The sequence below is a fragment of the Lithobates pipiens genome, unplaced genomic scaffold (genome assembly GCF_037356315.1).
Source record: "Lithobates pipiens isolate NorthernLeopardFrog02 unplaced genomic scaffold, aLitPip1_a1.2 Scaffold_28, whole genome shotgun sequence".
Classification (NCBI taxonomy): Eukaryota; Metazoa; Chordata; class Amphibia; order Anura; family Ranidae; genus Lithobates; species Lithobates pipiens.
The window spans coordinates 1,489,327-1,513,861 of NW_027507789.1; the positions used below are offsets into that span (position 1 = coordinate 1,489,327).

Below are 24,535 nucleotides of genomic sequence, written 5' to 3' on the forward strand. Positions count from 1 at the left end.
ATACTGTATATCCATTTTAGGTTTTTCCTATATGAAATGTAATACGATTACATTAAGTGTTCCATTTGGATATGTTGGTGAAACTGGCAGTGTTCTTGGCACCCGTGCCGCGTTTCCTGGTGTACGTTGTAACATTTCGCACTTTAAATGTCATCGGATAATCGGCGGGACGGGTCCGGAAATATCTTACCGGGAAATGACGGCTCGGTCAGAAGAGTCGCCTCGCATCTCTTTGCAAGGAAAAGACCAACATTTAATTTTCTCCTCCGAGGTGAAGACAGTCAGACGGGATGCAATTTCCCCGTCACTAATATTCAGCGAGAGAAAATCGTTTTCCGGAGACTCAAAACAAAAAAGCGTTTTACCTTCTATAACCTGGAATGTCACCGCAGAGAGCAGGACGGACCCGTGACGGACGCCGGCACGGCCGGCACATTCCCTGCTCCCGCCTATTCAATTTGTCCCATATTTCAGTTTTGGGTTTCGGCAATGGCTGAATTAATCACTTGCCGCCCCTCCCCCATCTCTGTGTCTTTGGACCTTTTCATCCGATTAGCCTGCCAGGCTGACCAAAGACCAGCCGAAGGGATGGAAAGGGCCGAGGCCTGGCATGGAAATGTCACCACAGAGGACACCTAAGAAGCCAATGGAGACTCCGCCCATCCAAGCGTTTTTTAACTCTACCTATATAATTGGTGCTCTGGTGCGGGGGTCGGGAGGAGCATCGGGGGGGGGGGGGGCTCTCTTTTGAAGGGCACCCCCTTCCTTTATCCATTCCGTGTAGGGTTCCCCTTTTTATGTTCTGCATTTGATATATTTATCATCAGCACATCACCTCCACGCAGGGGCGGACTGACCATTCGGGCACTGCCCGAGGGCCCCAGGCCACTAGGGGGCCCCATCAGGGTTGCCGGCCTCATGTAAAACCAGGGACAGTACAAATCTGTGTTTGTTTTACATCCGTCTCTGAAATGCCCCTTACCGGCATCCTTTTGTTCTAAAAATCCAGAGATTATAGCTGCCCCGCCTCTCCAGTACCTTCTCAGCCAATAGAAACATGTCTGTGTATACTGAGTGATTGTATACTGTGTGGCCCCATAATCTCTGATTGTCCGGGGGCCCCGTGAGTTGTCAGTCTGCCCCTGCCCCCACGTGGAATGTATTACCATTTGATGTTACACATTTGTGGTTGAATTGTCTTACTTTATTCCTGCTTTGATATTTTTACTTTCTTAATATTGTGTATTTTCTAACTTGCTGGATTTTCCTGACCTTATGAGTTACATTGTGATAATAATAATAATAATAATAATAATAATAATAATACAAAAAAAATAATACAGAGTGTACTTTTTTTTTTTTTTTTATAATAACGTTTTATTGAAATTGTACCAAATACAGCTTCAATAAAGTTCAATAAAATAAAAAAATAAAAAATTTAAAAAAAGTACGCTCTGTATTATTTTATTTTTTTGTATTATTATTATCACGATGTAACTCATAAGGTCCGGAAAATCAAGCAAGTTAGAAAATACACTACATTACCAAAAGTATTGGGACGCTAAGGGGCAACGAATTGCTGGGCAGCTCAAAAGGGGCGCCAGCCACCTAGCTACACTATGATATCAAAAGTATTGGGACGCCTGCCTCTACACACACACACATGACCTTTAAAGTGGTTGTAAACCCTTACAAACCACTTTGACCTACAGGTAAGCCTAGATTAAGGCCTAGATTAAGGCTTACCTGTAGGTCCAAGAAATATCTCCCAAACCTACACGGTTTAGGAGATGTTTTTTCCCCGAAGACGGGCACCGCTGTCTGCGGCGCATGCGACGTAGACAGCGGCACGCAGGCGCACTGAGCGTGGCATCCTCGATGACGAAGATGCCGTGCAATGCCGCGCGTCTTGGCTTCCCGTGCGCATGCGCGGGAGTGACGTCATCGCGGCTTCGTCGAATGACAGCGGCGGAGCTGCGAGACCCCACTGAGAAGATGAATGCGCCGAACTACAGGGGACAGCGGTGACATCGCTGGCTCCTGTGTCAGGTAAGTGACACATAATGGACTACTATGCGATGCGATGCATAGTAGTCCATTATGCTTTACCTTTGCAGGGAATGAAAGAGGAAGTAAACTCATCAGGGTTTACTTCCTCTTTAATGACATCCCAGTCTTAGTCCGGAGGGTTCAATGGCCTGCACTCATAGAACACTTTTGAATTAGAATGGAGACTGTGATCCAGGCCTTCTCATCCAACATCAGTGCCTGACCTCACAAATGGTCTTCTGGAAGAATGGTCAAACATTCCCATAGATACCCTCCTAAACCTTGTGGACGGCCTTCCCAGAAGAGCTGAAGCTGTTATAGCTGCAAAGGGCCAACTCAATATTGAACCCTCCGGACTAAGACTGGGGGGGTCATTAGGGCCGCAACTAACGATTATTTTCATAATCGATTAGTTGGCTGATTATTGTTTCGATTAATCGGTTAATAACCTTAAAATGAAAAAGGTAATTTTGCTGCGATTTGCATTTTTACATTTTTTGGGGCCAATTTGTTGTTGGGCAGATTAAAAAAACACAAATTGCCACAAAAACGCATTATTACATTGCTTTTCTGCAGCTTCTCCATTGAAGTGTATTGAACCAAAAAAACACAATTGCATCGTTTTGCGTTAAAAAAAAAAAGTCCTCGTCTTTTGCAAATACGCAGCAGATGAAGAAATCCTGGATGTGAAGGTGTCCCATAGGAAACCATGGAAATGAAGTGTAGTGCGTTTCTGCACAAAGCACCAAAAAACACACAGAGGTGTGACCCGGGCCTGAGATGTTTAATAACATAATGAGGTACAAAAAGAGCAAATCGCTACTGTAAGGGGTTCATTTTTTACTTTGGGACAGTGAAAGTGATATTTACAGTGGCGATTTTCTCTTTTTGTACTATAAAGGGCTCATTTTAGTTTTTTTAACCCCATTATGTTACTGGCCGATTAATCGATTCATTTCATAATTATCGATTTTTTTTATTATCATAAGTTTTCGATTAATCGATTAGTTGTTTCGGCCCTAGACAGTGGCGTAACTAGAACCTTCAGGGCCCCGATGCAAGAAACCATGAAGGGCCCCCCTGAACCCCAGCCAGGGCTCTTCCCTCCGAGTCCAGCGGTGGAACTCCAGGGCGTGGTCACAGGTATGACCTTTGTGAGCCCTGTAGTTCCACCACTGATATCAGTAGTTTTTATTTTTTATTTTTTTTACATTTTTAGGTGCCCCATTGGGGGACTGTCCCTAGGCAGGATGGGGTCCCCGTCCCCAGAAGAGATAAGGTCCTTTTCTCCAGGGCAGATGAAGTTACTGCCCCCAGGTGAGAAGGGGTCCCTGTCCCCAGGGGGATATGGAGGGGGTATGTAATAGTGTGTGCTAGCTGCCTATGCTGCTGTCGGCCATATGTAGAGGGGGCTGCATGGGCCCCCTGCATCACAGGGCCCAGTTGCGGTCGCGACTGCTGCACCCCCTATAGTTACGCCCCTGGCCCTAGATGTCATTAATGTTCAGGTGTGTGTAAAGGCAGGTGTCTCAATACTTTTGGCGTCATGGTGTAAGAAGCCACACGGGGCGGGTCAGTAACCCCCAACGCGTCCGCGGTGAATGGCGCCGTCTGTGACATTCATCATTTCCTATTGAAGCGAAGTATGGAAGTGATTCCTCGGCTCACAAAGGGAAGTTGATGGAAAGCCCGCCGATCGCCTCCTACGTCACCCCAATGAAGGAGAATTCTCTAATGACGGGCGGCTGTGCGTTGCGTCCCCGGAACTCTCTGAAGTCAGCGTTTTCGGAGGCTGTAATTAGGGGAACTCCGCGGCTTCTGTTCCCCGCAGCTCGCGCTCGCCTCTCTGTGATATTTACGGATGTTCTTCAGACACAAAACATTTGTGCAATCAGAGGCGGCGGAGCCCTTTCTGGGGATATCGGGCGTCTGAATGGGCTAATCATTGTTTCCGAAGGATGCCGGCCGGCTAATCATCTTTCAGACGTGTTTTTTGAAAACGCATTGATTGGATAATCACATCCGAATGGTTCTTTTCTTTTCTTTTTTTCTGCTGTTTGCACATAACCGGCGCCATCTGTTGCCTCCCATAATGAATGGAGGAGGGGAAGAGAGCAAGAGCGACGCGCTCAGTCCTCCGAAATCGCTGACAAAAAAAAAAAATGCTGCGACAGCCAAAGAGCTGCACCTGCCTGAGGGCCCGAGGAGGAGGAGGAGGAGGAGGAGGAATCCTCATCACACATGATACAATGTAATCATTTCATCAATTCCATCATCAGAGTGCCACAAATTATGTCCACTCAGATATGAAATGCGTCAGCGCGCTCCGCCGACAAAACACCACAATATAAAACCTTTAAAGTGGACCTGTCATCAGATAGATGCTCTGTGATTCCAGGTGCAGCATGCTGAGCAATGTGTGAGTGTCCCCCTGCCTGGTGTTTATTATCTCTCACCGAGATCACACGACTCCCCCTGACAACGCCGTCATCTGCCTTCCTCCTCCTCAGGACGGCACCATCTTTATTTGGGTTAGACATGTGCAGAACCAAAACATTTCTTTCACTGCGTTTCGATTATTTGAATAATTTCATTCAGTTCAATTCGTTTAATGCGTTTTCTGAATTTGATTCATTTATTGGTTCTCAAACTCTATTTTTCCAAATTCAATCGAATTCAAAATTTACTCTATTTGAAATTCGAATTTTGGAAGATTGTTATACTCTAATTTATTCTTTTCTATTGTTTTTTCAAAATGTATTTGTCACGGTACTACTACAGTGAGCCCACAGGTGAGCAGGTGACACGGGATCCCCCAGGGCGTGGAGTCTAAGGGCCAGCTGGTATTCTGCCAGGGACCCCCTCATGAGGGTTTTGGCTTCCGCTGCATGCTGACCCCAGGTCACGACCCCCCGGGTCCACCCTGCTCACTAGGGGAGTACCAGAAGACACAGTCAGACAAGGATGGATGGATGGACGAAACAAAGGAGAGCCAGACAGCGAGCCAAGGTCAGGGCGGGCTGCAGACGACGTAATCAGGACAAGCTGAGTCAGTACACAAGAGATCAGTTCACCAGAGGTCGGGTTAAAGCAGGATACATGAAGGGGGCTCAGAAACAAGTGTTGCTCAAGCAGCCAAAAGCTGCTCTGGAAGGAATTTAAATAGAGAAGCACATGGGGGGGGGCTGGACAGGAAGTAGCAGGAAGGAATGACATAATGAAGCAACAGATGAGGCCGGCGACACCCATAGCTGCAGAGTGCAGCAGAGCTGAACACAAGCTAGTGGAACAACAGGTGCCAGCCGACCCGCAGCCGTAAAGGTAAGACACTGATCAGCTCCGCAGCTGATCTGTGACATTCTATTCTATGTTTTTTTTCTATTCTATTCTTTTCTATTTTATTCGAAATTCAAATTTCCAAAGACTGTTATTTTCTAATGAATTTGGTGAAGGGGGGGAGTTTATCACTTTCTTTCTTAAAAATGTAGAGGAAGGCTGGGAGAACCCTAGAATTGTATTTATTTGTTTTGTTATTATTACTAATTAGTTCCATTCCATTTGTTTAGATACGACATTAGTTATTTCAAATAATCGTAACTTCGGATAAATTCGTATTTGTTACGTTCACCAACAGCCATCATTTAATAGTTATTTCGGATTTTCACATTTTCGAATTTTCAGGTTTTCGTTAAAGGGATTGTAAAGTGAAATTTTTTTTTTTTTTTTTTTAAATAACAAACATGTTATACTTCCCTCCACTGTGCAGCTCATTTTGCACAGAGTGGCCGCGAACCTCCTCTTCTGGGGTCCCTCGGCGGCTGTCTCGGCTTCCTCCCGCAGATGCTTCTCACATTCATGCGCGTTCCCTCGCATGGCGAGAAGCACCTGCGGGCGCGCTCCCGTGATACAGCCTGCGGCTATAGCCGCTCGCTGTATCACACGGCCCCGCCCCCCGGCGCTCCGCGTCAGTGGATGTGATTGACAGCAGCACAAGCCAATGGCTGCGCTGCTTTCCATCCATCCACTCCAGCCAATCAGCGGCCAGGCTGAACGGTGGAAAGGACGTTGGGGGGCGAGCGCGGGACTTTCGAGGGGTCAGGTAAGTAAAACGGGGGGGCTGGGGGCGCCGGCAGTGTCAGATGGTTTTTCACCTTAATGTATAGAATGCATTTAGGTGAAAAAACATTTACCTTTACAACCCCTTTAAGTTACACTTTGCAGAGCTCAGTAAGAAGAGCTTTGACAGCTGATTGGAGGGAAGAGACACACCTCCTTCACAAAGCGCACAGGAACATAGCTAAGGCTGTCAATCCCAGGCTGTGTGCTGGGGCTCCCTCCCCTGTCACCTTTTATCTCTTGGTGTCAGGAAAACTCTTCAGAAGTAACTCATGCTGATAGCAGAGGAAGGAGGCAGCAGACGGAAATGACACTTAGTGCTCTGGACTGAGACAAGTACACACTATAGAGGGATGTGCTTTGTTCCTATTTCATGTCTGAGGTTTACAATCACTTTAAGTGGGCATCAGGCCGCCTTCTAAGTGCACCTGTCATAGAAAACAACACAGTGCACTTCCTGTGGTTGGGTCCTGTGAGGCCTGGTTCAGTGCAGCCCCTTTGTTGTTTTTTTAGTTATTTTGATACTTTTTTTGTATTTATGGGTTGTTGTTGTTTGTTTTGCTCTCTTTTTTTATATTTTGTTTATATGTGAAAATCTTAATAAAAAAAGTAAAAAAATAAAAATAAAGATTTACTACTCGAAAGGACAACAGTAATGAATGGTATAACTAAACTATACTGGGTAGTGGGAAGTCTATGTTCTAGGTGGGTATCGGAGACCCTGGGTGGTGGGAAGTCTATGATCTAGGTGGGTATTGGAGACCCTGGGTGGAGGGAAGTCTATGTTCTAGGTGGGTATCGGAGACCCTGGGTGGTGGGAAGTCTATGATCTAGGTGGGTATTGGAGACCCTGGGTGGAGGGAAGTCTATGATCTAGGTGGGTATCGGAGACCCTGGGTGGTGGGAAGTCTATGATCTAGGTGGGTATCGGAGACCCTGGGTGGTGGGAAGTCTATGTTCTAGGTGGGTATCGGAGACCCTGGGTGGTGGGAAGTCTATGATCTAGGTGGGTATCGGAGACCCTGGGTGGTGGGAAGTCTATGAACTAGGTGGGTATTGGAGACCCTGGGTGGTGGGAAGTCTATGATCTAGGTGGGTATCGGAGACCCTGGGTGGTGGGAAGTCTATGTTCTAGGTGGGTATCGGAGACCCTGGGTGGTGGGAAGTCTATGATCTAGGTGAGTATTGGAGACCCTGGGTGGTGGAAAGTCTATGATCTAGGTGGGTATCGGAGACCCTGGGTGGTGGGAAGTCTATGATCTAGGTGAGTAATCGGAGACCCTGGGTGGTGGGAAGTCTATGATCTAGGTGAGTATCGGAGACCCTGGGTGGTGGGAAGTCTATGATCTAGGTGAGTATCGGAGACCCTGGGTGGTGGGAAGTCTATGATCTAGTTGGGTATCAGAGACCCTGGGTGATGGGAAGTCTATGTTCTAGGTGGGTATTGGAGACCCTGGGTGGTGGGAAGTCTATGTTCTAGGTGGGTATCGGAGACCCTGGGTGGTGGGAAGTCTATGATCTAGGTGGGTATTGGAGACCCTGGGTGGTGGGAAGTCTATGTTCTAGGTGGGTATCGGAGACCCTGGGTGGTGGGAAGTCTATGTTCTAGGTGGGTATTGGAGACCCTGGGTGGTGGGAAGTCTATGTTCTAGGTGGGTATCGGAGACCCTGGGTGGTGGGAAGTCTATGTTCTAGGTGGGTATCGGAGACCCTGGGTGGTGGGAAGTCTATGTTCTAGGTGGGGATCGGAGACCCTGGGTGGTGGGAAGTCTATGATCTAGGTGGGTATTGGAGACCCTGGGTGGTGGGAAGTCTATGTTCTAGGTGGGTATTGGAGACCCTCGGTGGTGGGAAGTCTATGATCTAGGTGGGTATCGGAGACCCTGGGTGGTGGGAAGTCTATGTTCTAGGTGGGTATTGGAGACCCTGGGTGGTGGGAAGTCTATGTTCTAGGTGGGTATCGGAGACCCTGGGTGGTGGGAAGTCTATGTTCTAGGTGGGTATCGGAGACCCTGGGTGGTGGGAAGTCTATGTTCTAGGTGGGGATCGGAGACCCTGGGTGGTGGGAAGTCTATGATCTAGGTGGGTATTGGAGACCCTGGGTGGTGGGAAGTCTATGTTCTAGGTGGGTATCGGAGACCCATGCCCCTGTCCTCACCTTGAGCTGTCGGCGGACTCGGTCGATGAAGAATTTCCAGCAGTTCTCTCTGGTGTCCAGCATTCCTTGGCTCTTCACTTCATTCCTCACACTGCTGATGATGTTCTCCACCTCGTCATCGGGGAACAAGTCCGGGATTTCACCTGCACATTGCAGAGAGGTCAAGGACCAATCACAGAAGCCACAGCGGCTAAACATCAAGAATGTTCAATAATGCAAGGTGCAGTAACCCATAGCAACCAGAGATCATCTATTGTAGGGGAAGGCAAACCTTGACCCTCCACATATTGCAGAACTACAAGTCCCAGGAGGCAGCAAAAGATTTTTACAGCCACAGGCGTGATATCCAGAGGCAGTGCTGGGACAAGGTCATCCAGCGTCCAGGGCAAAGAAGCCAAACTGCCCCCTTCTTTATGTGTGGGCTTAGGGGATGCTACCCCCAGCAGTCGTCAGCTTGTCAAAATTCCTTGTATCAGAATGACTTCACTGGCGACCCCATCCATACAGTAAACCTCTGCGCCCGGGGCAGCTACCCTCCTGCCCCCCCTTTGTCCCGGCCCTGCCCAGAGGAACAAGCATGATGGGACTTGTAGTTCCAGAACAGCTGTAGGGCTGAAGTTTGATTACTCACAATCTGTTGGTTATGTGACCACAGGAGACTGAAGTCTGATTGGATGGAGTGGATTAGGCCAGTGGCGCCTTTTTTTTGGGGGAGGTGGCAAACAATCCACCTGCCGCCTCCCCCCAAACCCTCGGTCAATAGGGCAACCCCCCCCCCCAAACCCCCTGGCCTGTCTGTCTGTCGGTAACCGGCAGCACCACCCACCCCTCCCCCCCCCCCCGGGGCAATCAGTCAGTAGTCGGGGCCCCACACTTACCAAATCTAGTGGGCAGCGCTCCGGGCGGCGGCAGCCTCTCCCTGGGCTCCGGGCGGCTGCTTCCTCGCTTCCCCTGCGTCTTCCAGCCAATCGGGTGATGGATCTCAGGACCCGCTTCCTGATTGGCCAGGAGGAGGATCAGTTTTTCAATAGCGAATATTCATATGCTAATATCTCACAAGTGGGTGGGCTTCAGACACAGTGCTCTATGCCCCAAGCCCACCCCTTTTTTTTTTTTAAAGTTAATTAGAGCCTCTGGCTCCAATCACGTGCTAAAAAAAACAAAAAACATTGAAGTCCATGTGTCCTGCATGTAGATCAGGGGGGCAGACGGATGGGGGAGGGGCGGACGGATAGGGGGGTGGCACCTGTGCGCCCCCTATGGACGGGCCGTCACTGGTTCTCCACATCTTAGTGGTAATAAATAGGCCTGTGTGGATCTCCCATTGCAAAGCATTCTGTGCACATCCCAGCCACGGCTCCGTTCACCTACTACTGATCCCCTTCAGCTGCTGGTAACTGACTCCAATTATTGCTTGGTAACATGACCCCTGACCTTACCCCTGCCAATGTCAAACATTGCCCAACCTTCGGCAGCTTGAACCCTAAATAAACCAACATCCAGCTGTGCTATAGACAGGAGGCACCCAAAGGTTATTAGGAGTGGAAATTCATGAAATTCGATACAACCAGACTCCAGGGGGCTCCACTGTGCTTCAGGGCTGGACTGGAGTCTGTCCTCCTTCGTGAGAGACAGGATGTGTGTAGGCAAGTGCAATCTATTTTCTCCACTGTAGGTGGCACACTACTGCGGCAGCAGTTGGAAGGGAAGACCAGAGGAACTTGGTTCCTCTATGGTTTCCTGGGTCACTGGGGAAGCAATCCAATTGGATGCCGCCACCCTGTGTGGCTCTGGCAGCCATCTTGGGTCAGGCAGAGCCTATTTAAGGCCCTGGCTCCCAGGCTTGGCACGCGTTTTGTGTGTGAGTAGTGTAGGGACAGGTCACCCGTTGGCAGGGACAGTGATTAGCGGCAAGAAGAGGTTGCAGGTGAGTAGGGAAAGGATAGGGACATGCCATCCTTCCTGGAGACCTCCCATTTGGGTACAGACTTGCCAGGCCGCATTCCTCACCTCAAGACAGGTACCCCTGAGACCTGCTCTGCTACGCATGGCTGATATATCCTCTGAGTGTTCCTGGTCGGTGCCTTCCTGATGGGCTTGTTGTGAAGTTTTGAACTCTGACATTAATACAAGTTCTGTCCTCTGCAACTGGTGCCGGACCCTGCTGCGTCTTCCCACAAGTGGGGCTGAGGACACCTAATGGTCATGTTCATGTGGTGCAAGAGGTGGTGCTCCCAGATTACCAGCAGCAAACAACTCCTAGGGTGGATTGGTGACCTACAAGTACGCCTGGATGAGACTGAGACTGAGACTGAGACTGAGACTGAGACTGAGACTGAGACTGAGACTGAGACTGAGACTGAGACTGAGACTGAGACTGAGACTGAGACTGAGACTGAGACTGAGACTGAGACTGCGACTGAGACTGAGACTGAGACTGAGACTGAGACTGCGACTGCGACTGAGACTGAGACTGAGACTGAGACTGAGACTGAGACTGAGACTGAGACTGAGACTGAGACTGAGACTGCGACTGAGACTGAGACTGCGACTGAGACTGAGACTGAGACTGAGACTGAGACTGAGACTGAGACTGAGACTGAGACTGAGACTGAGACTGAGACTGAGACTGAGACTGAGACTGCGACTGAGACTGAGACTGAGACTGAGACTGAGACTGAGACTGAGACTGAGACTGAGACTGAGACTGAGACTGCGACTGAGACTGAGACTGAGACTGAGACTGAGACTGAGACTGAGACTGAGACTGAGACTGCGACTGCGACTGCGACTGAGACTGAGACTGAGACTGAGACTGAGACTGAGACTGAGACTGCGACTGAGACTGAGACTGAGACTGCGACTGAGACTGAGACTGAGACTGAGACTGAGACTGCGACTGAGACTGAGACTGAGACTGAGACTGCGACTGCGACTGCGACTGAGACTGAGACTGAGACTGAGACTGAGACTGAGACTGAGACTGCGACTGAGACTGAGACTGAGACTGAGACTGAGACTGAGAATGAGAATGAGAATGAGACTGCGACTGCGACTGAGACTGAGACTGAGACTGAGACTGAGAATGAGAATGAGACTGCGACTGAGACTGAGACTGAGACTGAGACTGAGACTGAGACTGAGACTGAGACTGAGACTGAGACTGAGACTGAGACTGAGACTGAGACTGCGACTGAGACTGAGACTGAGACTGAGACTGAGAATGAGACTGCGACTGAGACTGAGACTGCGACTGAGACTGAGACTGAGACTGAGACTGAGACTGAGACTGAGACTGAGACTGCGACTGCGACTGCGACTGCGACTGAGACTGAGAATGAGACTGCGACTGAGACTGAGACTGAGACTGAGACTGAGAATGAGACTGAGACTGAGACTGAGACTGAGACTGAGACTGAGACTGAGACTGAGACTGCGACTGCGACTGCGACTGCGACTGCGACTGCGACTGCGACTGAGACTGAGACTGAGAATGAGACTGAGAATGAGACTGAGACTGAGAATGAGAATGAGACTGAGACTGAGACTGAGACTGAGAATGAGACTGAGACTGAGACTGTGCTCCCAGAAACATCTTCAGGGTCTTTTTTTTCTCTCTCTCTCTAGAATGTATTTTAAAATATGCAAATTATGAAGCGAACATTCAGAATAAAAAACAAAACAAACAAAAAACTGAAGAAAATCTTCATTGATTTTAGGAACCAGAATACAATGCGAGCCTGAAAGTCAATCATAAATCATCCCCAATGATCGGGGATAGGGGAAGGTAGGAGGAGAAGCTGAATGGCTCACCAGAGGCCAGCAAATCATTGACCAGCACCAGGAACTTCTCATCGGCCACCTGAGCGTCCGTCATGAGGAACACCGTGCCCACGTTCTTCACCCCAGCCTTGATGTACTGGTTCGCAAGATCGGCCTGTGGAGAGAGATAAAGAAGAAGGTGGTGGTGGAGGAAGGGACAATTCTTCAATTAGGATCTCCATTCTGCTCCCTAATCTTCAAAAATCACAACCAACAGGAACCCCAAATACTGATAAAGAGCTTCTCTGCTTCTCATCTCATCGTGTAGAAAGGATGGTGACATCGGCCATTGACAACCTCTGAGGAAGAGCCTTCCAGCGCATGTCTCCTATGAAAGGTCGATGTGACAGGGAAGCAGTGCTGACATATCATCGCCTTCATTACCGACATCTCTAACTTACAGACTCCTCCGTTATTTCAATGAAGTATCTCACCAGCATGTTCTACAACCCAAGAACTCCATATATGTGGCGGTAATTGAACAGATCAGTTCACATTCACCCAACTTATGATAGTTCCATGATCTAGGACCAGCAATCCTTCAGCACAGGCGTCAGTCAAGAAGAGTAACTCGCTCTCTGGTCAGAATATGATGGACATCTGATAATTATACCTGATATATGTATGTGGAACAGGGGCGGACTGAGCATTCAGGCACTGCCCGAGGGCCCGAGCCACTAGGGGGCCCCATCAGGGTTGCCAGCCTCAGTAAAACCAGGGACAGTATGTAAAAAATCTGTTTGTTTTTTTTACATGTTGTTGAAATGTCCCGTACCGACATCCTTTTGTTCTAAAAATCCTGAGATTATAGCTGCCCCACCTCTCCAGTACCTTCTCAGCCAATAGAAACATGTCTGTGTATACTGTGTGATTGTACACTGTGTGTGTGTATACTGTGTGATTGTATACTGTGTGTGTGTACACTGTGTGTGTGTATACTGTGTGTGTGTATACTGTGTGGCCCCATAATCTCCGATTGCCCGGGGGCCCCATGAGTTGTCAGTCCACCCCTGATGTGGACCCACCTGTCAAATGATGGCGTTTGGATGTTTCCAGTGAAGGTTACATTTAATGCTATACCCAGTGCCAGGACAAGGTCATCCAGAACCTAGGGGAAGATGGCAAGTAGGTGTGAGCTGTGCTCTCTCCCCCACTCCTTTTCATGAGCTTGCACATAATGAAGGAGGGTGGGGGGGAAATAGGCATCTTTGCCCTGGGCACTGGATGATCTGGTCCTGGCACTGCGTTTAGACCCCTGATATTTCCACAAAGTCTCCAAGAAAATTGTAACAAAACAAAAAAAAAAAATACATAAAAAAATAAATGGTAAAAAAAAAATAAGGAAAAAAAAAAAAAAAACTACTGACATCAGTGGTGGAACTACCAGGGTCACAAAGGTCACCCTCGGGCCCTGGCATTCTGCCACCGTGGGGGACAGAGATGGTTTCTTTCACCGGGGCCCTGAAGGTTCTAGCTAAGCCTCTGTTCTACATTAATGGAGGTTTTAGAATGTGATGACCAACAAGCCAACAATATTGGTGTGATGGTCAGGTGTTCCGAACCCTTGATGATTTATGGTTCAGCTGGCCCTTTAATTAAGCCGTGCCCCCCCCCCCCTCTTCTCCTCCCCTCTTTTCCCTCTCAATCCCTTTTCTTCCTTCTCCCCTTCCCTTTTCACCCTCACTATCTCACCCCACACTTCCTCACCACCGTCCCCCCTCCCTTTCCCTCCCCCATTCCCCCCCCCCCTTCTCTCCCTGTCTTTCTCTTTTCTTAATAACTCTTAAAATGTATTAACCCCCCCATGATATTAACAATTATTTTATGTATTAAATCCTTCTAGTCCCACACACACACATAACACCCCCCCCCCCGTGTCCACCCCCAGGGGGAACACCCATTTTTCTGGGTGTCTCAGCTTTGCCGCCTGCTACTGGTGGGTCGCACTGGTTTAATTCAATACTCCAATATTTTATCTTGGTTGGCAGCATCACTGCCTATTGTTTACTTGCTATTATACATCTCTATATTGTATCTCTTTTAGATATTTGGGTTGACGCCTCCTGAGGAAGCGGCATAGGCCGCAAAACTAGTTGAGGTCCACGTCTACACCAATACCATCTGTACCCCTCCATACCTGTGGGGGGTTACTACTTTAGAATTTTACTGTACTGGTATCTGTAACAATTATTTTGTTACTGTAATTCATGAATGTCTTTGTATAACTCAGTAATAAATAGGAGCATGTGGGGGACCAGAGGAGCATGTGAGGGACCAGAGAAGCACGGGGGGGACCAGAGAAGCACGGGGGGGACCAGAGGAGCAAGGTGGAACGGAGGAGCAAGCGGGGGAACCCAAACCATAAGGCCGCCTGCCCTCCAAAGCATCTTGTCCCCATGTTGATGGGGACAAGGGCCTCTTACAGACAACCCTGGCCAGTGGTTGTTGGGGTCTGCGGGTGGGGGGGCTTATCGGACTTTGGAAGCCCCCTTTACTGTACTGGTATCTGTAACAATTATTTTGTTGTTACTGTAATTCATGAATGTCTTTGTATAACTCTCTAATAAATATTATTTTTATTAATGTTTTCCAATCTACTCTGGGTGTTTAAGGGCCAATATGTCTATTGGAGTGGCCCTTACTCAATTCCCTTCTTTCCCATCATTGTCTAAAATGTAGGATGATGGTCCCCGTTTTTTATTGTATTTTTGAAACATAATCCATAGGCGGTGATGCATGGCGGGTTATGGCGGTGACCCCCGTAGGAGAGGATTTCCCATCTGTAGACAATAGAATCACCCACACAGCCAGCCCCATACAGATCACTGCCTCCCTCTCCACATAAGACCCCCGGAGATGCCCCCCCAGCGAGGCCGAGCGGGGAGAGGAAGATGGGAATTACATGGAGACGGATGTGTTTGAGGGTGGTGATAACCCCGTGCAGATGGGGCAGCCATGCGGAATTGGCTCTTCTATTCCGGGACTCGGAGGACTTTAATTATTGTGTAGAGAGAGGAGAAGATGAAAACGGCTCGTGTTATGGAATCCGCCATCAGATAGAGGAAAGGTTAAATGTGATCCTACAGAGGAATGAGAAGATCTCAGTGATTATCTCCCCGCCCGCCACGCCGCGCATTTTATTTGTCGTCGCGAAAGCCAATTCTGAACACCAAAGCAGTTGCATCAGTCTCTGCACCACAGGAGCTTGCACTCTAATGCCCCTAGCCACTGTCACACTTTATCATTTATAGCTCCAACATATTCCGTGGTGCTGTACTGAGCCACTCACATTAGTCTCTGCACCACAGGAGCTTACACTCTAAGCTTACACTCAGCCCCTTCCCACCGTCACACACAGGGATGAAGGGGCGGGAGATGTCAGGAGCTACTCCAAAAAAAAAATGCCCCACAAACGGGATTATGGGCGCTCCCGGTCCCCGGGGAATGAACAATTTTTATACATTGTATTAATATGTATCAATTTTGTTCTCTATAATAAAAATATATATTTTTTATACTTAATTGTCCGTTCCCTGGGTACCGGGAGCGCCCATAATCCCGTTTGTCATGGGGCATTTTTTTTGGAGTAGCTCCTGACATCTCCCGCACCTTCATCACCGTAAGGTTAAGGATGGCGGTCCCCGCCCCCCCCCTCCTACCGCTATTTATCTTCTCAGATTGAGGCATCTCTTTTCACTATTGGAGGACAGGCACACCCCACTGAGTACACAATGGGACCAGAGCATGTAGGTAAAACCAAAATGTACCCAAAGTGAAGCAATTCCTTATTTCACTTCTCAATGCCTATAAATACAGGAGCTCTACGGGAAATCCTGGTCAGCTTGACACGGCCTTGCTCCCGAACCCTAAGTGACCAGGACACCAATCTAGGGCATGGTCCATTACCTGAGCAAGCTGGCCGGCCCCAAAATCAGATATGTTGTAATCCTGGGTCTCCTCTCAGTGCTCCCCAAATTTGGTGTCTCTGTCACCTGAGGTCCGGGAGCAGTGCCATGCCAAGCTGACCAAGATTTCCCCCAGAGACACAAACTACTGCGGGGAAATCTCCCCATTGTGGGAGGGGCAGAGACACAAACTACTGCGGGAAATCTCCCCATTGTGGGAGGGGCAGAGACACAAACTACTGCGGGAAATCTCCCCATTGTGGGAGGGGCAGAGACACAAACTACTGCAGAGAAATCTCCCCATTGTGGGAGGGGCAGAGACACAAACTACTGGAGGAAATCTCCCCATTGTGGGAGGGGCAGAGAAACAAACTACTGCAGGGAAATCTCCCCATTGTGGGAGGGGCAGAGACACAAACTACTGGGGGAAATCTCCCCATTGTGGGAGGGGCAGAGACACAAACTACTGCAGGGAAATCTCCCCATTGTGGGAGGGGCAGAGACACAAACTACTGGGGGAAATCTCCCCATTGTGGGAGGGGCAGAGACACAAACTACTGCAGGAAATCTCCCCATTGTGGGAGGGGCAGAGACACAAACTACTGCAGGAAATCTCCCCATTGTGGGAGGGGCAGAGACACAAACTGCTGCGGGAAATCTCCCCATTGTGGGAGGGGCGGAGACACAAACTACTGCAGGGAAATCTCCCCATTGTGGGAGGGGCAGAGACACAAACTACTGCAGGGAAATCTCCCCGTTGTGGGAGGGGCAGAGACACAAACTACTGCAGGAAATCTCCCCATTGTGGGAGGGGCAGAGACACAAACTACTGCAGGAGATCTCCCCATTGTGGGAGGGGCAGAGACACAAACTACTGCAGGAAATCTCCCCATTGTGGGAGGGGCAGAGACACAAACTACTGCAGGGAATCTCCCCATTGTGGGAGGGGCAGAGACACAAACTACTGCAGGAGATCTCCCCACTGTGGGAGGGGCAGAGACACAAACTACTGCAGGAAATCTCCCCATTGTGGGAGGGGCAGAGACACAAACTACTGCAGGGAAATCTCCCCATTGTGGGAGGGGCAGAGACACAAAACTACTAAGGGGAAATCTCATCAATAAAATTTGCAAGTAAATTAAGAAGCTGGTGGGTCAACTGAGCACCATCAAAACTAAAAACTCAATTGACCCTTAAGGTGTCAATCAAAAGCCTGCTCTGTGAATGTCTCAAAAATTCACACAGCTGTCAAGAATAATCTCCATAATACTAATACTTGTACTTGCTAGGAGCACTAGCTCCTTCTAGTGGTCACAGTGTGGTATTATTCTGAAATATCCATAGCAGGATTATACAGCATTATGGCCACTAGATGGAGCTGACATTCATAGGAAGTGAACATAATACATGAATTGTGGTGATTATTGCTGAGAGCTGTGCAAATGCGTGAGACACCCGCAGAGCAATTTATTTTTATAAATAGATCCCTAATTGAATTAGTTGGATTGGTTCAAATAAAATCAGCCAGTCAGCTTCCAGTAATCATTTTTGTAGATGATGTAAGAAAATGAACCTGTAATGTGATTGGCTGCATTTCTGTTTTGGAACTTGTACCGTTTTTGGCACCAGGCGTTGCTCGTGCTCTCACTTCCCTACCTTGAGATCCGGGATGCCGTAACCCTTTCTCAGCGTGATCTGAAAGACCTCCAAGGAGCTGATGTAGGCTGCCAACCTCGTCAGGCTCTGCTTGCCACTTCCGCCCACTCCGACCAGCAGCGCGTTCCCCCGGGGCGACTCCAAGATACGGTTGATTCGGCAGCTACATAGAAACAGAAGAAAGATATTAATACAACTCCCGGCTGAACACGAGGGAGGATGTTGTGCGGGGTCCCGAGCTGGCAGGGAGCACGAGGCGTGTGTAACATGCAGACAGCGGAGGTGACAGGCCACTGAAGCTTGCACTTGTCCGGGATACCGACACTTGGCATCGCTCCCTGCCCCCCCCCCCGCCAAGGACCTTCCCCGAACACCATTCCAAGGCCAAGACAAACAAATCCCATTAATAATAATTGGCCACATTTGTAGAAGAGCCGATATTAGGGATTTCCTGCCAGTAAGGAACAGAAATGATGGACCGCATGAGCAGCTAAAAAATAATTACTAATAATCACAGCGATTAGAGGTCTTAGTTTTGTCAGTCTGGTGACAGCTAATCTGCCAAGGAGGAAATCGGCACAGAATGGCATTTGTTGCTTGGCAAGTTCTCTAATTTGCACACCCGCTGTGCCCATTATGAGGGGTTCCCACCATCCCTGTGCTCAGTTCCCGGGTCTGTACACCCGCTGTGCCCATTATGAGGGGTTCCCACCATCCCTGTGCTGAGTTCCCGGGTCTGTACACCCGCTGTGCCCATTATGAGAGGTTCCCACCATCCCTGTGCTGAGTTCCCGGGTCTGTACACCCGCTGTGCCCATTATGAGAGGTTCCCACCATCCCTGTGCTGAGTTCCCGGGTCTGTACACCCGCTGTGCCCATTATGAGGGGTTCCCACCACCCCTGTGCTGAGTTCCCGGGTCTGTACACCCGCTGTGCCCATTATGAGGGGTTCCCACCATCCCTGTGCTGAGTTCCCAGGTCTGTACACCCGCTGTGCCCATTATGAGAGGTTCCCACCATCCCTGTGCTGAGTTCCCGGGTCTGTACACCCGCTGTGCCCATTATGAGGGGTTCCCACCATCTCTGTGCTGAGTTCCCGGGTCTGTACGCCCGCTGTGCCCATTATGAGGGGTTCCCCACCATCCCTGTGCTGAGTTGCCGGGTCTGTACACCCGCTGTGCCCATTATGAGGGGTTCCCACCATCCCTGTGCTGAGTTGCCGGGTCTGTACGCCCGCTGTGCCCATTATGAGGGGTTCCCACCATCCCTGTGCTGAGTTCCCGGGTCTGTACCCCCGCTGTGCCCATTATGAGGGGTTCCCACCATCCATGTGCTGAGTTCCCGGGTCTGTACACCCGCTGTGCCCATTATGAGGGGTTCCCACCATCCCTGTGCTGAGTTCCCGGGTCTGTACACCCGCTGTGCCCATTATGAGGGGTTTCCACCATCCCTGCACAGATTTTTTTTGTCTGCACACCTGATGTACCCCCCCCCCCCCCCCCACACACCATTCTGGATTTTTTCATTATTGCAAATTTTAATTAAGAGTTTTCATTTCCTCGAAATTTTGGAAAAAATGCATTCCTGTCTACATGGCAGCAATCACTGCAGACATTTGGCTGGCTCTGCACTTTAAGACATTTCAGAATCTTGTCGGTGTGAACAACTTCGTGAGACTTCATCTGTAGAAAACATCGTCATTGTTCTCCGGACACATTACATCTCCGGGACTTCATGAAATACTGAAAATAAAAGGCGTCTGCGGAAGAGTGAAGAAACTTTGGCGGCAAAGTTCTGCGGGAACACAAATGAGTGGGGGATGTTCCTCTCCCGATGTACTTTTAGCTCGATCTCCGTCTTGTTATGTGTAATGAGGCCATCGCTCTCCTCGTACCGCGCCTGCCGAAGCCCCTAACAACTCCAAGAACTGTCTCCTTCAGGAGCGATGGCCAATTACACGAGCAGAGAGCCGCCGGAGACGCATTCCGGTGTCTCCTGATCACAATGACCGCTCGGGCCTCCGCTTGGGGAAATCAGAGGCCTTCAATCCTCCGGCCAAAACGGATGACTCCGCGTCCTCGCGTCGCACAACGAATGGCGCACAACTTATCGCTGCTCCCTACCTTCTCTAATAAATGGACTCTTCTGACAACGCAACCGGAGTATAGATAAAATAATAAGCTCTAGAAAAAGCTGAGCGTTGCCGAGTGCCCTGACACCGGGAGATGGAGCGACTCTACGAAAAACGATATCGGTGAACGGTAAAACTCCTAACCAAAGAGTGTGGGGTTAGATTGTAAGAGGCCGCCCAATGGCCAAGGAGATGCCGGACGTGGCTGAAGAGGAAGAAAAGATGGAAGTAGCAAGTAGTGGCGCACCGAAAACTGAAAATTCATGTGCGGAAACCGAAAATTCTGCATCAACTTTGCCGAAAACCAAAAAAAGTTTTTTTTGTTTTTTTTAGTTTTATTAAAATTTGATTTGACTTTTTAATTAATATCATGAATAGGAATGTCTTTTCAGCCATTATTGGCACCTTTTTGGCCGATTTCCCACTGAGCGGTTTTCAAATCGCTTTTACGTTAAAAAGAAGCGCAAGAAAAGCTCAAGAAAGATTCTGTGTAAGGCTGGGTTCACACTGCTGCGGTGTACGAGATCGGATGTGATTTGCACCGCACTGCGAATCACATGCGATCTCTGTGCGATGCGATTTCAGCCATACAGATAGTATGGCTGAATTTGCATCGCATCCGGCCCAAACTCGCACAGGACCCTTTTTTTGGTCCGCAGCAGAATCGGTTCGCATGGGTGTTCACACCACGCGATCCGATTCCTGTCCGAGTTTGCAGGTCGCACTGCGATATGCGAACTGATTTGGGGGTGTCATTAACTTTTCACTGACACTCCCAGCAGTTCGCATAGGGCAGTGTGAACTGCCGCCGGGAGGCATGCGATGCGGGAACCCGCAGTAGATTCGCAGCGTTCCCACATCGCAGCAGTGTGAACCCAGCCTTAGTCTTCACACCAGTCCTTTACTTGTCCGTTGCGGTGTTAAAAACCCTGCTTGCCACACCACAAAAACGCATCAAAAATGCACCCGTGTTGCGTTTTTTTTTAGTTACATGACCTATATAAAAAGAAAAAAATGCACTGTTAATGCTGGAAAATCGCACGCTTTTTTCGGTGCCCATTCTCCTTTTTTTTTATCGCCATTACACCGATAACCCTACTTTCAGCCAATAATTTTCAAGGTCAGCCCCTGAGGAGGGAAAGCCTAGAGGCGAGTGTACTGTGAACAAATATGGCTGCCTACTGTAGGTCAAGCTACAGTTCCACTTTAAGGCCCCAGTCACGCCTTTGCGTTTTGGTAGCTTGAAGCTCCAAAACGCTGAAGGAGAAAAAATATAAAAATTCTTTATGGAGATGGTTCAGATCTCCACCACAAGTCGCCTGAAGCTCAAAAAAAGTTCTGGAGTTTTTGTTTTGTTTTTTTGGAGCACGAATCTGGCAGACTGATGCGTTTTTAAAGCATGGAAACGCTAAGGTGGCCACTTACATTCCCACTATGGCGTGGCTTTATCTTTTACCTGCTGCTATTTTTCAGATATGATTGTCTTGCTTGATCAAATGACTCACCTCAACCTATCGAAGTTTTAGAAGGATCTCCAAACAATTGGGGATTAAACCAGCAGGCAAGACAGCTGGAAATAGGTGGCCACCAGAGGTCAGAGAACCAGAGTCCAGGTTCCGGCAGGACGGAGTTGGGGCAGAACTCAGTCGGCACCGGAAGGGTCCACCAACCTTCAGTGCCCTAGTGTTTTATACTTACATGTGGCACATGGCGTCCTCAAACAAAACCAAGTTCATCACAGCATTGACCTCGTTGTGATTGTCCAAGGTCTCCACCAAGATCTTGTTCAACGACTGCCAAGACTGGACCGGCATATATTTGGGCTCGCCAACTCCATTTGCAAAATGGCAGAACATGTTCAGCGTTCTTGTCTGCTCCAGAGTTTCATCTATGTCCTGGAAAGATAGACCAAGGAAAGAGTTACTTCTAAAGCCGGACCAAGACGCTACACATGGAAAACAAAACACAGAGGAGCAAAACGGAATCCCTCGCATCTGACCTACGAGGGTCACAGCCAGGCAAATTCAATCACAACTGAAGAACCAGACAGTTTTTGTACAAAGACTCCGACTGGCTATCATATAAAAGTACCACCTCCAGATTTGTAGTAACAGGGGACTCTGGGAAAGTGTAGTATAGAGGCTGCAGCCATGGTGGTAATCGGCCTTTACTCTTCAGGAGGACAGTCATGTTCCCACGCAGCACTCGTTTCTTCATCGTTGAAGGGCAGCGGTCATTCTCAGTGCTGTGTTTGTGACCTTTTCTGTGGCCTTTCCATTCTTCCACCTCCCATCCAATAAGGATGAGCTCAGGTGTGTTCGCATGCTCCACGTGCAGAGCCCGCCAGGAAGTTGGCACAGCGCTGCGCTAATCCGACGACCTCCTGCTTTCTAGCTCCCTTGTTACCTCCTCTCATGCTCGCCTTCAAGACTTCTCCAGAGCCTCTCCCTTCCTCTGGAACTCCCTGCCCCAGTCTGTCCGCTCAGCCCCTACTCTGTCCACCTTTAAAAGTTCCCTGAAAACTCATTTATTCAGGGAAGCCGATCCCACCCCCACCTAACTGTCCCCGAACCACCCCCATCAAATCATTCTCTGCAGCTATTACCTTTTGTACCCCCACCCCCTTCCTTTAGAATGTAAGCTCTATGAGCCGGGGGCCCTCCTGTATCTTCTGTATTGTACTGTAATTGTGTTGTCCGTCCTATACATTGTAATGCACTGCATAAACTGTTGGCGCTATATAAATCAATAATAATAATAATCACAGGGAGTGAGGGTTGTCACTGTCTGTGATTAGCGCAGCGCCGACTTCCTGGCGGGCTCTGCACGTGGAGCATGCGAACACGCCTGAGCTCATCCTTACCATCCAAGTGTGATTCTGAAAACACGGACCACGAAAAAACAAACGGCCAGAAGTGGCGGCATAGCTGCTTAACACAATTACTTTGTAAAGGAAACGGCAGAGGGCGCCAACTAAGTGCAGTGTATAGGGAAAGACTTTATTAAAAATCAAAAGTGGCAACACAGAAGATGCATAAAGAATACAGCATGTAATCCTCGCAGTGTGGTTAGAGGTTGAGCTGCACCGGGTGGATTGCATGCTCTTGTGCATCTTTTGAGTTGCTACTCTTTGATTTTTAATAAAGTATTTTCCTATGGCTGTTCATTGTGGCAATATCCTCAACATACCACAACATATACCCCCTGCTTTTGAACACAATGTAAAAATAGTAAGTTTATAATTATATACTATAGGTGCCTGCTCGCTCCCCTCCTCATCTCCTTTTGGGGGTCCATACAAAACAGTCTCTTGTAAGTTCCCTGAGGGCGGGGTCCGTGCCGTGGAAGGTGGAGACGACACACAAATGGTCTCGGTAATGCTGAAATTAACTTTTAAAAGAAAACTCTGGCCATAGGACATGTCTTTCCCTCTTCCATCATCATGATTGAATAAAACACCCCCCTTGAAGAAAACCACAATTAGAAGGGTCGAAACGCGTAGAGGTTTTATGTGGAAGACCACTTTTGCAGTAAAACGCAAATTTTATTAGGATTTCATACAATATGTAGTTCCATCATGATTGACGATTTTGTAATTTTCATGTGAATGCCAGAGCTCAATTTTTTACAACTCCTATTTAACTGTCAAATTGTTTTTTGATATTATAAAGAATTTTTAATTAACGACCTTTGAATAATTTTCAATTTTCTTTCCAGTATATAAACGTTTCGGGGTGTGCAGCACCAGCAGCTCATATATATGTGGTTTTTCCATTCTAAGTATTTTTCTATATCCACTTTCAGACCGGACCATTTTGCTGGTCAAAGACCAGACCACTTTTTGCGATTCGGCGTTGCGTCGCTTTAACTGACAATTGCGCGGTCGTGCGACGTGGCTCCCAAACAAAATAGACGTCCTTTTTTCCCACAAATAGAGCTTTCTTTTGGTGGTATTTGATCACCTCTACGGTTTTTATTTTTTGCGCTATAAACAAAAATAGAGCGACAATTTTGAAAAAAACGCATTATTTTTTACTTTTTGTTATAATAAATATCCCCCAAAAATATATAAAAAAACATTTTCTTCCCTCAGTTTAGGCCGATACGTATTCTTCTACATATTTTTGGTAAAAAAAAATCGCAATAAACGATTATTGATTGGTTTGCGCAAAAGTTATAGCGTTTACAAAATAGGGGATAGTTTTATAGCATTTTTATTAATAATTTTTTATTATTTTTTTTTTTACTAGTAATGGCGGCGATCTGCGATTTTTATTGTGACTGCGACATTGTGGGGGACCCATCGGACATTTTTGACACATTTTTGGGACCATTGTCATTTATACAGTAATCACTGCTATATAAAGGCAGTGATTCCTGTGTAAATGACACTGGCAGTGAAAGGGTTAACCAGTGGGTGGCAGTGTAGGGGTTAAGTGTTCCTAGGGGTGTGTTACTAACTGTGGGGGGGTTGGGCTTTCATTTAGTGAACACTGATCTCTGCTCCAATCACATGGAGCAGAGATCAGCGTCACTAGTTGCTAGGCAGAATGGAGAAATGTTGTTTACACAGCATTTCCTCCATTCAGCCGTTCCGTGAGATGATCGCGGGGATGCCCGCGGCGATCCAGTCCGCGGGTCCCACAACCGGACTCACGGGGATCCCCGACCAGTGCGGGAGCGCGCCGCCGCCGGCGC

General features: G+C 48.4%; 1 protein-coding gene across 1 annotated transcript in view; it reads right to left on the bottom strand.

Annotated features, from left to right (window-relative positions):
• The window catches only part of LOC143934988 (dynein axonemal heavy chain 9-like), a 301,551-nt gene that overhangs the window by 67,143 nt on the left and 209,873 nt on the right, over positions 1 to 24,535 (bottom strand). The window contains 4 exon segments of the mRNA XM_077458539.1: positions 8,324 to 8,466; positions 12,137 to 12,260; positions 17,707 to 17,869; positions 21,536 to 21,732. Coding sequence (XP_077314665.1) covers positions 8,324 to 8,466; positions 12,137 to 12,260; positions 17,707 to 17,869; positions 21,536 to 21,732 — 627 coding nt within the window.